General features: G+C 38.9%; 1 protein-coding gene across 1 annotated transcript; it reads left to right on the top strand.

Moving 5' to 3' along the window:
- Positions 1-3,127: 3,127 nt before the first annotated feature.
- On the top strand, positions 3,128-4,297 carry LOC143848880 (heavy metal-associated isoprenylated plant protein 23-like). Its single transcript, XM_077357935.1, has 2 exons — positions 3,128-3,747; positions 3,839-4,297. Exons 1-2 carry the CDS (start codon positions 3,600-3,602, stop codon positions 4,135-4,137), a joined length of 447 nt encoding a protein of 148 aa, XP_077214050.1. The 5' UTR covers positions 3,128-3,599; the 3' UTR covers positions 4,138-4,297.
- The last annotated feature ends 9,622 nt before the right edge of the window (positions 4,298-13,919 follow it).

Genomic DNA, 13,919 nt, shown 5'->3' on the forward strand with positions numbered 1-13,919 from the left:
ACAGTTCAGTCCTAGTGGTTTTATGAGCCCCCCTTACTCTTTCTTAATGAAGGTCCAAAAGTCATACCAATCAAACAATCCTAACTATCTGATTAATAGATATAGTTTTATTCATAATGAATCATTGTCGTTTTCTTTTCTTTTTTAGTGGCCAATTATGACCAAGTTTGAGTGTTTGGATTGTCCGAGTGATTGTTTTAGGCTCCAGTTGTTTGAAGTAGTGAGTCCACAATTTGGATGTCCCGGATTGGTGACCAGAAGGAAACACATAGTAGAGATGTACACAAGGTTTTAAGGTCTTGATTTATCAACCAAATCAGTCCTCATCGATACTGATATCTCATCTGATTCCAAGATAGTCTCGAGTATTCTTGATATAAGGGCATATAGAACCCTCTTCTGATTCTGATATCTATCTATATATGGGCTGATATATTGTGATATTTAAAACCATAGATGTGCACATGGTTTTAAATTTCGACCGAAATCCGAAATTACCGAAACCGAAATTTTCTGAAATTTCATTTTTCGCCTTCTACCAAATTTCGGTCCGAAATTTTGATTAAATGCCATTATTTATTTTAAAAAAAAAAGTGTTACACAATTTTGGAATTTCGGACCTAAATTTTGGTTTTCAGTGGGGTCCGAAACGGTTACCGAAACTGAAATTTTAAACCATGGATGTACAACAATATCAACCCTAATATGGGTGTATAATAATTGCACTCCATTTCTAACGCAGAGCAGTAATGGAAGCTCTTATACCTTCGATCTTCTGGCAATCTTAGATGATCAGCCCTTTTGTAACATGATCTGATATAATTTCGAACATGATCATCTATTTGTTTCATCTGATAATAGATCCAAGGGTTTAAAGATATTTGATCATGGCTTTGAAGTATTCAGCACTTGATCTGCACGATTGAATCAATTTTATCATGGATCTGGATTATTCAGCCTTCAAACGGCTAAGATAGTAAGATGTACCTGCATCATTCTCTCAATAGTGGCATTCCCCACTTTATATAATTAGCTTTGAAAAGCTGTTATACTTCCAGAAATGCCATCAACAACCAACAACAACAAAGTGTGCACTAAATATAGTTAAGAGTGCCATTGTTAGGTCTACAAAGAAGCTACACCTTGAGCATCTTCTCTTAATAAATAGATGAAACAAAAGCAAAAGCCTTATAATGCATGCCTGCAGCTGCAAGTAGTATACTTTTATATGATGCAAAAGCATTTTCCCTCATAAAGAATGTCAGAGACGTATATGCGTTTGGAAGGAAAGGGCTATCGTTCTATTAATAATGTACACACCAAACTTCCAAGTATACACTAAATGATGTAGATAGACTGTAAGGCCGCATTTGGTTACCATTCTCGGGACCCATTTTTCACCTCCCTTTCTTCAGAAAATGGAAAATGACATTGGGAAAAAATACATGGCTCCAAGTTTTGCTTCTTTGAACGGATGAGTTGCCCACTCAGTTAGAAGTGATTCTAGATTTGACGACTTGGGAGATCATTTTTTCTTACTAAAAACTTCCTCTATTATATGCATTTGGAAAGAGCTCTATTTCAATTAATAGATTATACACCACGATTCCGATTTATAAATCGCATTTTTCATTGAATACACAACACATGCCCATCAATCTAGACCGTCCAATAGTATAAGGTTCACTGGTAATGGGCCGAACTTACTGTCGTTTATTTTTTAATTGGTTGATGAGAGTTATTTCCACCTTCTACATGAAATTTTTCTGAAGGATTCATTTAGCCGACACCAACTAGTTTGGGAAAAAGGCTTTGTTGGGTTGAGTTGAGTTGATGAGAGTTTTTTCCAAATTGAAATAGCTTTCAACTGCCTGTAAATAGATTTGCTAGGGAGTTTCGTTGAAAGCCATTGTAGAAGAGAACAGCCACACAGGCTCACGTCTTAGCAAATTTTGTCTTATTCATTTAATTAGTCTGAGCTGGCTGTTCTCTTCTGCAAAAGTGAGCCGCGAAATAGCTTTCCAAATTTGTCTCTCAATTCCTTATATATATATTTGACTACATTTTGATAGTGTGGCGAGCTCGCTTTGTATTACACGTTTTAATTGGTTGTTGAGAGCTTTTTGGGTTTGGAATTTCCTTTTTGACAGGTGGTTTAACGATGTAAAAGAAGCCGGGTTCACCCCATTATCAAAATATGTAATAAGCTGTCAAAAGCTATTACAATTCCCAAAATGTTCCCAAGACCCAATTAAATAATAAAAGACAAGGTGAGTTTGCCTATTATCAAATTGTGCCAGTGTGAATATATGATATTCCCACAAAAAGGGGGGTGGATGTCTCATGTCCCATCTCTCTCTCTCTCTCTCTCTCTCTAGTGTTAATATATGATATTCCCACAAAAAGGGGGGTGTATGTCTCATCTCCCATCTCTCTCTCAAAAGAGAGTATAAAAGCTGAAAAAAGGCGTGGAAGTATCATTCCCCCTCTTTTTGTGGAGACAGACTTGAAATTTAAATATAAAAAATGCCAGCTTTGAAAGCTTCTCTACTAGCTTTATGCCACCTGTCAATCCAGCCAAACTTCATGTGTTGTTTTCATTTTTCAAAATCCCACCGCCCAATCCAAGGCTAATAAGCCACCCAGAAGCAACCCAAAACATTAGGCTACCCATAGACAATTTCCTGTGGGAAATGATATATTCACTCCTTTCCTTCCCCGGGCAACCTCCTTGTAGTGTTAAAAAGTAGTCATAGATGCACTAGAGGGGGCTGGCCCAAGGAAGAAAAGGGGTCGAATATATCACTACCCTTTCCTGTCAACATACAGAAAGCTATTGCGTATTGACTGGAAACTTATTGCCATGTGGTAGCCAAGTCACCCTACACGTGGCAGTTGCTGATGCAATCAGATTCCAACACAACACATTTCTTAAATTTTGAGATTGGACCACTTCCCCATCTGCCATCCTCTCCTTTAACTAGACTTTTTTAACACCATGCTCAAATCCACTGCCTACAACAGCTTACTTGCACTACAAGGATTAAATACTGTCATGCAGAGGAGACAAATTCAAATTTATTAAAGCAAAGTCCCAACAAAACCACTCTTAATGGCTTTTTCCAATAACTTTCCTTTCTAATTTGTTCAGTGAAACAGCTTTTGGGTTGTTGTTTGTTTCCTGCTTTTTAAAAGGTCTATATAAGGAGGCTTAAGACTTCAGAGCAAGTTAAGAATTAAGGAGCAGTGTAAACTTTTTTGCTTGGGAAAGGTATCATAGGAAGCTTCTTGGTGTTTCTAAGGAAACCCACATCAGGATTTTATATAAATATTCAGTTCTCTTCAGATATTTTTCACAGAACAACAGCCTTCTTGATCTTTTGCCATCTTTCTCAGCTCTTGTTCAGTTTTATTTTCACAGAACAACCTTGTCTTGTCATTTTCTCATTACTCAGCTCTTCTCTCGTTGGAACCTCTCATATGTCCTTCCAACCCATAAGAAAACCAAAATCTAAGCTCATTTTGAGATAGAGTTAGTCCCATCCTCTCTAAAAAGTTTCCAAAGAAATCATCTTTCAACAAATTTCATAAAATACAACATGGGAGGCACTATGGAATATTTCTCAGGTTTATTGGGCAGTGGTCATAAAAAGAAGAAAAAGATGTTGCAGACTGTGGAACTTAAAGTCAGGATGGATTGTGATGGCTGTGAGCTTAAAGTCAAGAAAGCCCTCTCTTCAATGAATGGTTTGTTTCTTCTCCTTCTCTATTTTGTAATGTGTTGGTGGCTCTGTTATCTTGTGATGGTATTTGATATATTTCTATACTGTCTTTGTAGGAGTTCAATCTGTGGACATAAATAGGAAGCAACAGAAGGTGACTGTAACTGGGTATGTGGAGGCCAACAAAGTTCTGAAAAAGGTAAAATCTACAGGGAAAAAGGCTGAGATTTGGCCTTATGTTCCTTACAACCTTGTGGCTCATCCCTATATTGCACAAGCTTATGACAAGAAGGCCCCTCCTGGTTATGTCAGGAATGTTGAAGCCATTGCCATCTCTAACATAGCAACCAGAGAGGATGATCAGTTCACCACCATGTTCAGTGATGAAAACCCAAATGCCTGTTCTATCATGTAAAAGAAATGATCAATAGAAAAACAAAATGGGGTTTTGTCCATCTGCCACCTTTGATTAGTTTCTCCACCTCCATTTCCACAGGAAACAATTGATTATAGTATTTTGTATTTAATAGATGAGGCTTGAAAGAGTTGCAGGGTTTTCCAGGGCTTGATCAGAATTTTGTTTTATTTTTTTTCCTTATCTGGGGTTTTCTTTTTCTTTTTCCCCCTCTCCCTCTCTCGTGGTGGGTATAGTTCTGGAAAATTGTTTTCCTTAAATGGGTTTTCCTTGATTTTTTTTTTGTCACTAGAGCCTGTGGTGGATATAGAGTTCTGGAAAAATATTGGGTAATGATGACAATGGTGTGGGTTGGCAAGGAACAGCTACCTGTATTTACTTTGTTATCCATATGGTGTACATTAATTGTCTATTGTTCCTAGGTATCCATACTGCACATGCCTGTGTACTCACACATCTTTGTGAGCCATAATAAGGAATCCAAATAAAAGGTGAGAGAAGCTGATTTGCTTGACTTCCAAAAAAAAACAGAGCCAGAAAAAAGGGTTTAACAGATAGAGGTGCAACTCAGGCCGAGTTGGGTCGGGCTGAGCCCAACCCTAGCGCAAGGACCCAAAACCACAACCGTAACCCAACCTGGCTCGTGGCAACCCTAGCCCAAGTTGCCCAACCAGACTTTAAAATATCTTAACCCTAACCCAACCCGATTTTACAAATTGGGATGGGTTGGGCCGGGTTGGAACAAATTGGGTTCGAGTTGGGCCGAGGTAAAGCAAAAAAAAATAAAAAATACAAAAATAAAATAAAAAATCGAAATCCATAGATTTTTAAATTGCAATAAAATCACAATAAAACTAGGAAGATGTCATCTGGTGAGGTTGCCCAAGGCCTCAACCCAAATCCAACCCAAAATTAAATATGGTTGGCTTTTCTTAACACTAACCTAACCCAACACACAAAATTAAATCGGGTTAGCTCTTCGTAACTCTAACTAGGGGTGCAACTTGGGTCAGGCTCAACCCGAACCCGACGGGTTATGCCCGATTTTGGCTCGGGTTGGGTTGGGTTAGGGTTGGAAAAAGCCAACCTGATTTAATTTTGGGTTGGGTTAGGGATGAGGCCTTTGCAATCCGACCCGAACCGACCTCTGTCCTATAATTTTATCATGATTTTCTTAGGATTATGTTTTTTTTCCTTGTATTTTTCTGTTTGACCCTAGATGAACCCCAGACCAACCCGACTCAACCTGACCCGATTTGGAGGCAGGTTGGATTAGGGTTGACCATTATCAAACCGAGGCTCGGGTTGGGTCGGGTTAGGGTTGAGGGAATGCTATCTCGGGTTGGGTTAGGGTTGGCCTCAACCCGAACCAACCCAACCCGAGTTGCACCCCTAACTCTAACGCAGCCCAACTCAAGGAAATATCAACCCAACCCGCGATGAAAATTGAGTTGAAACTGTCGGGTTCGTGGGTAGAAAATAATCAAGAGATTCACATTGTTTGAGTAGAGAATGTTGATGAAGAGAAAACAGAAGAAGTCGAATTCAAAGCTCGCGAGTTCTCCATAGGAAGGGATCGAGAGTGAAACAAGGGTTCCTAGCAAGCATATACTCTTCTAATTCATGGTGATGGGCCAGCCAAGGGCTGGAAAGAGAATTTCTTTGAAGAAGCAAGTGTACTTAAAACAACATTAGTACTAATAAGTAGGGCTGCAACTCGGGTCGGGCGGGTCGGGTTTTGGAGAACCCAACCCTACCCGAGAAATATCTCGGGTCGGGTCGGGTCGGGTTTTTTTTCGGAAAACCCACGATTCCCAAACCCGGCCCTACCCATGATAAATCTCGGGTCGGTTCGGGTCGGGTCGGGTTTATTCACGTTGACGCAAATTTTTAAGGAAAATTCTTGTTTGGCAAGGCAACTCAACTCATAGAAGCAGAAATTACACTCACATTACACTTGAATCAAACAATGATGTAATTACACTCACATCACACTTGAATCAAACAATGCTGTAATCAAACAATGTTGTAATTACAATCAAACAATGTTGAATCAAACACTTGAATCAACTCAACTCATAGAAGCAGAAATTACACTCACATACAGTAACAGTGGGTGCGTGGGTTTTCACTTTTAACTTTGGGATAATTACATTTACACCCCCTCTAGTTTCTGACACATCCACTTCCACCCCTATAGTTTAAAACGTGACAAATACATCCCTGTAGTTTCAATTTGTTTAAGGTTTGCCCCCTCAGCTGAAGGTTCGTCCATAGATTGAAGGGTTAGGATGATCAGATGGAGCTGATTTTTTTGGGCACACCATATCTATGTCAGGACCAATCAAATGAACGCTTTGGATCATCCAAATAATGTGGGCCCCTACCCGAATCCAAACACTACCAAAAAATCATCCAAATAATGTGGGCCCACATTGTTTGGATGATCCAAAGCGTTCATTTGATGGGTCCTGACATAGTTAGGGTGTGCCCAAAAAATCAGCTCCATCGGATCATCCTAACCCTTCAATCTATGGACGAACCTTCAGCTAAGGGGGCCTACCTTAAACAAATTGAAACTACAGGGGTGTATTTGTCACATTTTAAACTATAGGGGTGGAAGTGGATGTGTCAGAAACTAGAGGGGGTGTAAATGTAACTATCCCTTTAACTTTTAACTAACAATAGAAAAAAATATACATACTATAACTTATGTAACTCGGGTCGGGTCGGGTCGGGCTCCTTCAAACCCGGCTCGACCCGAGATTCATGCGGGCTTTTGAATGCTGAACCCGGCTCGACCCGAAACCCATGAAACCTGAACCCGACCCAGGCTATTTTCGGGTCGGGTCGATGCGGGTCGGGTTTTACCCGGCTCGAGTTGCAGCCCTACTAATAAGTGGACACGTATCTATTGCAAGTGCAACACATTCATTAATGTCTTCATTTGAATTTCATTTGCATTCAAATTTCAGTTGTAATGGGGGTTGCAAAAGGGCCTTCCCTTCATTTAGAGTTGCTTTTGATATTTTCATTTGCTCTGTTCATGTTGGCCTTTGTCTTTGATAAAAATATTACCAGAATAAAATGGATGAACATTGGGCAAGATAATTTCACGATAATCTTATTGAAGCAGGATAGGCAATCCTAGAGCAGCTTATCCAAGGATTGCATGAACCACCCCATAAGGATTACCCATTAGAATCTGTAATCCCTAGTCCTTTTCTGTTTTGAATTTTGATTAACCATTAGAGTCCAAAGCTGATTATTTTCCTCAAAATTATGTTTGATTTGAGTCCAACAATCAGCTTTGGACTCAATTGATTCTCAAAATCCAAAACAAGTTTGGCCCGGCCCTTTTTTAAGTGATTTCGGCCCGATTAGAATAAGGGGTTTTAGGGCTTATTTTCGTTTCTTGTCTTTGAGAAGAGGGTTTAGAGCTTAGCAAGAGAAAATGGTGTATTAGGGTTTCTTGTGGGTGTGGTGAGATATATTGATCTTCTCTTGTAATCTCTTGTTCTTATAGTGGATTTTCTCGTTGCCTCTGCCGTGGATGTAGGCTTTTCTGAACCAGATAAATATTTGTGTCTTTGTGCGTTTGCTTGTGTTTGGTTCTTTCGTTTTGCCTTGCCATTGAAATTGAAGATTGCTACTGGGGTTTTTCATAACAATTTCTAATACTTAACCTGTACTGAACACATATTTCCTTTTCAATTCTGATTGAACTGATTAATTTCCTCAACATCACAAGAACAAACATGTCAATGCCGCTTAAAACTTGTATGTTCCATGATTCATGCCAAAATTTTGGATTAATTGTTTGAAGCAAGCATTAAATCCAATCCACTACGTTGGACCCTAAACTTAGAGAAACAACTTAGTTATTTAAGTAATCTGAATCAATAAAACTCAATAAATTGCTCTGAACAAATTAGCGGTTTAGCATTATAAAACAAGTGATGTCAAAAGTACTAAATCTTCGGTTATGGTCAGAAGAAAATGATTAATCTCATCTGAGTTGAGAACAAGCCCAAAAACTAGAACTAGTCAAGTGAGGATACAGAGGTATTCAAAACATTAAAGATATGTCGCGTCCCACATTCTTCTATTATGTAGTTCTGCAGCTGGGCAATGGCCAGAATGGAACACAGTGCCGTTGCAGATTGTCTACCTCTGCCTTGTAGTGGAAATCAGAGTTTCCACTGCTTTTTGTTCCATATGTCTGTGATTTACCCACACCCGCCTGTTGTTTTATAGGAACTGTAACCAATTACTCCAAATGCTTAAGCTGTTGGAGTTGGTGTTATTTAATCATTTATACTTCAACACTTCCCCTCACGTGTGGCCCCTTCTTTTTGGGTTGGCCTTACATGTGGACTTTTAATGTCATGGAGTCGTGAGTTTTGAACCCAGAACCTGTAGCTCTGATATCGTGTGAAACAACCAATTACTCCAAACGCTTAAGCCATTGGAGTTGGTGTTATTTAATCAGTTATACTTCTACAGGAACAAAGAGATTGAGCAAGAAGGAAGGTCACTTTTACAGAAGGGACCGTTTATTCTGCACTACACTGCTGGATCATAACTTGTACATTCCTACGAAAAGGATGTCATAAAAGAGAGCAGCATTCGCGGGTTTCATCGCAGTCACCTGTGTAAGACCCATGCTCAAATTAGTGTACAATTGACTGAAGACAGAATCACATCTGTCTTTGTCATCCCACTTAGTCAATTGAACTAACTAGTTTAGATAATTTCATAGAATAGGCAAGATAAGCAGTGTCAGTCTAATATTTTTGTTTCATGAGTCAATTTCTTTATGTTCTCTTACTTATCACATGTTTCCTTCTCATAAACTGGGAAATAACATAGAAATCCCAAGGAATTTTATGATCATGTTGCTCTAGCTCTCCTTTGCCTGCGAGCTGTGACTATCTGTAATAGCCAATAGGTGATGTAAATGATTTGGTGAGTCAATAGCTGTGTAATACTCTTAACTCTTTCTTGATGGTGATCGGTTATGATATCTATAGTGATTGCTTCTATTTTGGAAAAATCATGATTTCATTTTGCTTCCCCTGGTTGCTGAGCGGATTTTACCCGATCTGGAATGGTAATAAAATGATAATGTAGGGGATTGAGTCTCTTGCTCAATGGTCAAGGCTTTGTTCTTCAACATGGAGGTCAGAGGTTCGATCACACCTTACCTACCAAAAAATTGGGATTGAGCCCCTAGCTCAATTGGTCAAGGCTTTGTTCTTCAACCCTGAGTTCAGAGGTTCAATCCCAGCTTACCTATTAAAAAAAATAAAAATAAAAAATAAAATGATAATGTGAATAAATGAAGATGAGTTGCTAATTGCAAAAAAAAACACCTGCTGGAGGCAGTAGAGCATTACAAATATGTATAACATGAACTACTGAGGGAAGTCCATTTGTTATCAGCATTAGAATTTAGACTTACCAAGTTTAGTGTATATGCCAATGGTATATATGTGCAAGGCTTATGAGATATGGTTTATAACTCTGTTTATTTTACGAGAAATGGAAAAAGATATTCTTCTTGATAAAATGAAAAACCACCATACATGGAAAATACAAAAGTAAAAACCAGTGTGGAGATTCACCTGAAAAGCATCCTGCTGGTTAAGGCTCACATGTTAACTCCGGAGGCATTACACATGATGGAGAAGTGACATTCACACGGACAAGAAGACACAACATATAAAATGAGCAACCACAGGAATATAAATGAAATGATTTTCTCAGTCAAAACTATACCAACAAGCATAGGGGGTACACTACCAGCTCTTAAAATCCCTTGATCCAATATCAATAGTTGTGGATGGAACTCAAAAGGATAAGACCTTTTCTATCTCCCACATGCTAATTGCAAAGAGTGAAGAATAAGCTTCTAAAATAAATGAAACATGATTTTTAAGGTCTAACCAATTTCACACCTTAATGTCCAAATGTTGCCATTCCATAGATCAGAGATTGATTCCAAAGCAATCATAGTCATAGTTTCATCATGCCATTGTGCACATCCGCAACATATTCCATGATATTTTACTAAACAAGCATCAAATTGGGTTTTTTAATTCCCTTTCTCCAATTACATCTGTACAATTCAAGATGTCTGCTTTCATATTCTCCCTAGTTATCATGTATGAAATGTATTTCCATTAATTGTTAAAACTTAGTAAAATAATTATTTTCTACAAAATAAACATATATTTTAATAACTAATTTTGAAAAAACACGTCTCTTATTTTGCAAATTGAAAATCAAGCAAATCCAAAATTTGAGCACGTATTATAATAAGGGCGCTACGGGCAATTATATTTCATTATTGTATATTATGATATCTCTAAGCACACCATAATTAAATATTCATTCATCGAAAAATTCGAAAGCATTTCTTAACTTTGAATATCAAGATATGGTATGGGCCATCACTGTCAACTATGCCTCACCACGGATTCCATCACACACCCCTAATCAAATTATTGTGCCCATGCTATGATATGTAATCTTGGGCACGTGATTTAATATTCATCAATACTAGAAAAACCGCATTGGTAGAAAACCAGTTTCACAGAGCCAGGGAACTACCCCTTCCAAAATTGCATGAAATGCTATGAATGGGCTGGGTCTAGCATGAGACAGAAATGTGCAAGTTCCACACATTTCCTCATTGACATACGGTCAACAATCTTCGAGGATTGATGTACTTAAACAAACCCAAGCAGATATTTCTGTTTTTTTCTAACCCAGAAAAGAATGCAGCCTCGGGGTGGATCATCAAAATTTTATATATTATAGGAACTCTTTCTCTGCTGCAGTTATCACGCGGTTCTTCCTGCCTAGGATGAGCACGGCGTGAAGGTTGCAGAGAAAACTCCTTACGGGGAACCTGCAATCTACTTCAATGGAGAGGATATCCTGAATGGTTCTGCTACATTCAATCTCTCTCTAATTGCGAAATGCTCCTATGGAAGACCTCCTCGTGCTCTGGTCAGAGAAACACTGAAACAGAAGTTCTCTCTCTCGAAAGATCCCGTATAAAAACCATGGATCAGAGACACCTGCTCATCAGGCTGGGCACTGATAGTGATTTCATGTCAGTCTGGTTGGCAAACAACATCAAGATTCAAGGTCTCCTACCCCGGTTCTTAAGGTGGACACCAGATTATGCTCCAGGTGAAGAACTCCCAATTGCTCCCATATGGATCACCCTCCCTAGGCTCCCACTGTTCTGCTATAATGATGATTTCCTTGTCTCTGTGAGTGGTTTGGTTGGAAGAGTGCTGAAAATCGATGGAACTACTTCTACATGATCTAGAAGACTCTGTGTTGAACTAAGAATCAATGATGATCTCCCTGATCGTTTATGGCTAGGATTCCCTGGACAGAAAGGAAGATGGGTGGGGGGGGGGGGGGGGGGGGGGAGTTCATTTACGAAAGGATTTCTAACTACTACAAATGCTGTCATAAATTTGGCCACAAGGAAACCATTTGTAAAATTTCCAACCTCGTAGTCCCTGCTAATCCCAAGAAGATGGATCAACCGGCGACTGAACAGATTCCTCAAATCAACTAGAAAGAGTTGTGTCCAAGCAGTGGCGGAGCCGGATTTATGGGCAGGCTTATATATACGTAAGATCAAATTTTAAAGGGGTCTGGGCCAAATTGAGTTGGGCCTACTAAGGAGTTTGGCCCAACTCAACACTAACGCCTCATGTAGCTCTGCCAAAGGGGTCTGGGCCAGAAAAGCAGATATTTCTATTGCCGGTTAACTTACCAACTTAAGCTTTTGGAGAAAGGCATTATTTATCTTTTATACTTTAACACTCCCCCGCACGTGTGGCCCACTTGGCAAACAAGTGGCACATGTGGTCCCACTTTGGGCCGACCATCGCATGTGGATTTTTGCTATCCGGGAGGTTTGAACTCGAGACCTTTGGCATTAATACCATGTTAACTTACCAACTTCTCCAAAAGCTTAAGCTATATAATTGAGAAAGGCGTTATTTATCTTTTATACATTAATACATTCATGGGGTTGAGATGTTTTGTGTTATTGGTAGGTCCCATGGTCTTGTTACTACGTACTACCTGATGAGTTTTTTGGACTTGTGAGGTAGCCAATCAAAGAGAAGAGAGGTGGCAATGATTATCCGAGGGTGCCCTGTCTTTTCCAAGGGGTTGAAGATGAGAACAAAAGCCGCATGCACATAAGAAAATTGGACGTGTGAACGTTGTAGAATATCTGGATGTGAATGTGCCACAAGCAGCCTCAACACCACTTGTAGAATATTTTAGCTGATAGCTTCTAGAATCTTCTACCGTATCTATAAATAGAGGTGCAGGGCTGTGCCTGTGTTTTTGGTCATTCCTGGTTGTTGCAAATTTTTGAGAGCTTGGGGCTCCCTTGGAGTTTGAGGAGGTCTCCTCCATAGTAGAGTAGAGTGATCCCTTCGATGTAAGGTTTCCTCCATAGTAGAGAAGAGTGGTCTGTTGGAAAGGTTTTGTACGAGTAGGAAAATTGGTACAGAAACAAGGAATGAAACGTTAAGTTTTTATATGGTGTAAGCCCTTATAGTTCCTTCTTTTTCAAAAAGGACCATACCGACCATATCATAGGATGATCCAAACCGTCCATAAGATGGAACACAACGTATATAGGGTGTTCCCCAAAAATCATTTCCATAGGATGATCCCAACCCGCGATCTATAGAGGAACTGCATATTATGGAAACCTTGTAGATTGGAGGGCTAGGATTATCCTATGGAAATGATTTATGGGGAACAGCCTATTTATGTTGTGTTCCATCTTATGGACGGTTTGGATCGTCCCATGATGTAGTCCGTACCGTACTCTTTAAAAAATACGGGACTACAAGGGCTTACACCATATAAAATCTCTGAAATGTCCATTGGAATTTCATTATGCATATGTCCATTCCATTCGATTTCGTCCGTATTGGATGAAACAGGATGAAATGTCTTGTTTTGTCCAAAATCTGTCCTTTTCTTTTAAAAATAAAATTCTAGATATGCCCTCCAACCGCTCTTTTTTGTATTTTTTACCTTTTGACATGATTTTTGACCCTTCTGACAGTTTCTCCCTCTATTTTCACTGCAATTAACGGGTGCAGCAGCTTAATCGGCTAAGGGAATTGGATTTTGTTGCTTGAAAACTTCACTTGTCAAACAAATTGCTTGGTAAAAAGTATAAATATACAACTAGAAATTTCTTAGGAAAGCTTGTATTATTTAAACACTTCAAACACAACACATATATAAGCCTATCAGCTGATGAATGATGATGAAAACAACATGATGTCAGAACTCAACTTCAAACAGCATTCTCATAAACCATCACTAACGGTTATGTGTGTTAGTTGGCTTTAAATTTACATCACTTATGTTTCTATCCCCAATACAAGTATTTCATCTACTGTGACTGGTAAAATTTTAATTATGACCAGTATAAAAAAAAAGAACAAAGACAACATTTACGGAAGAGTTCCAAAGATATCGTTCCCCTGTTTTATGTTTAATGAAAAGTAAGCAGTGGGTATCCTAGACTTGGAAGCTTCTGTCACAGTAGAATATAGTGTGAATGTCGATCATTTCCAATCACGATTAACATTTCTCAGCAGAACTTTGAGCAAGATAAAGTGATAAACTTAACATGGAAATTAACAGATATCAACCGGACATTTAGTTCATCTAATAGAATGATTTGATTTACATTTAATCTAAAAATAAAGCAC

Source organism: Tasmannia lanceolata, unplaced genomic scaffold (genome assembly GCF_043159265.1).
Source record: "Tasmannia lanceolata isolate RefF3 unplaced genomic scaffold, GAP_Taslan_0.1 ptg000016l, whole genome shotgun sequence".
NCBI classification, from domain to species: domain Eukaryota; kingdom Viridiplantae; phylum Streptophyta; class Magnoliopsida; order Canellales; family Winteraceae; genus Tasmannia; species Tasmannia lanceolata.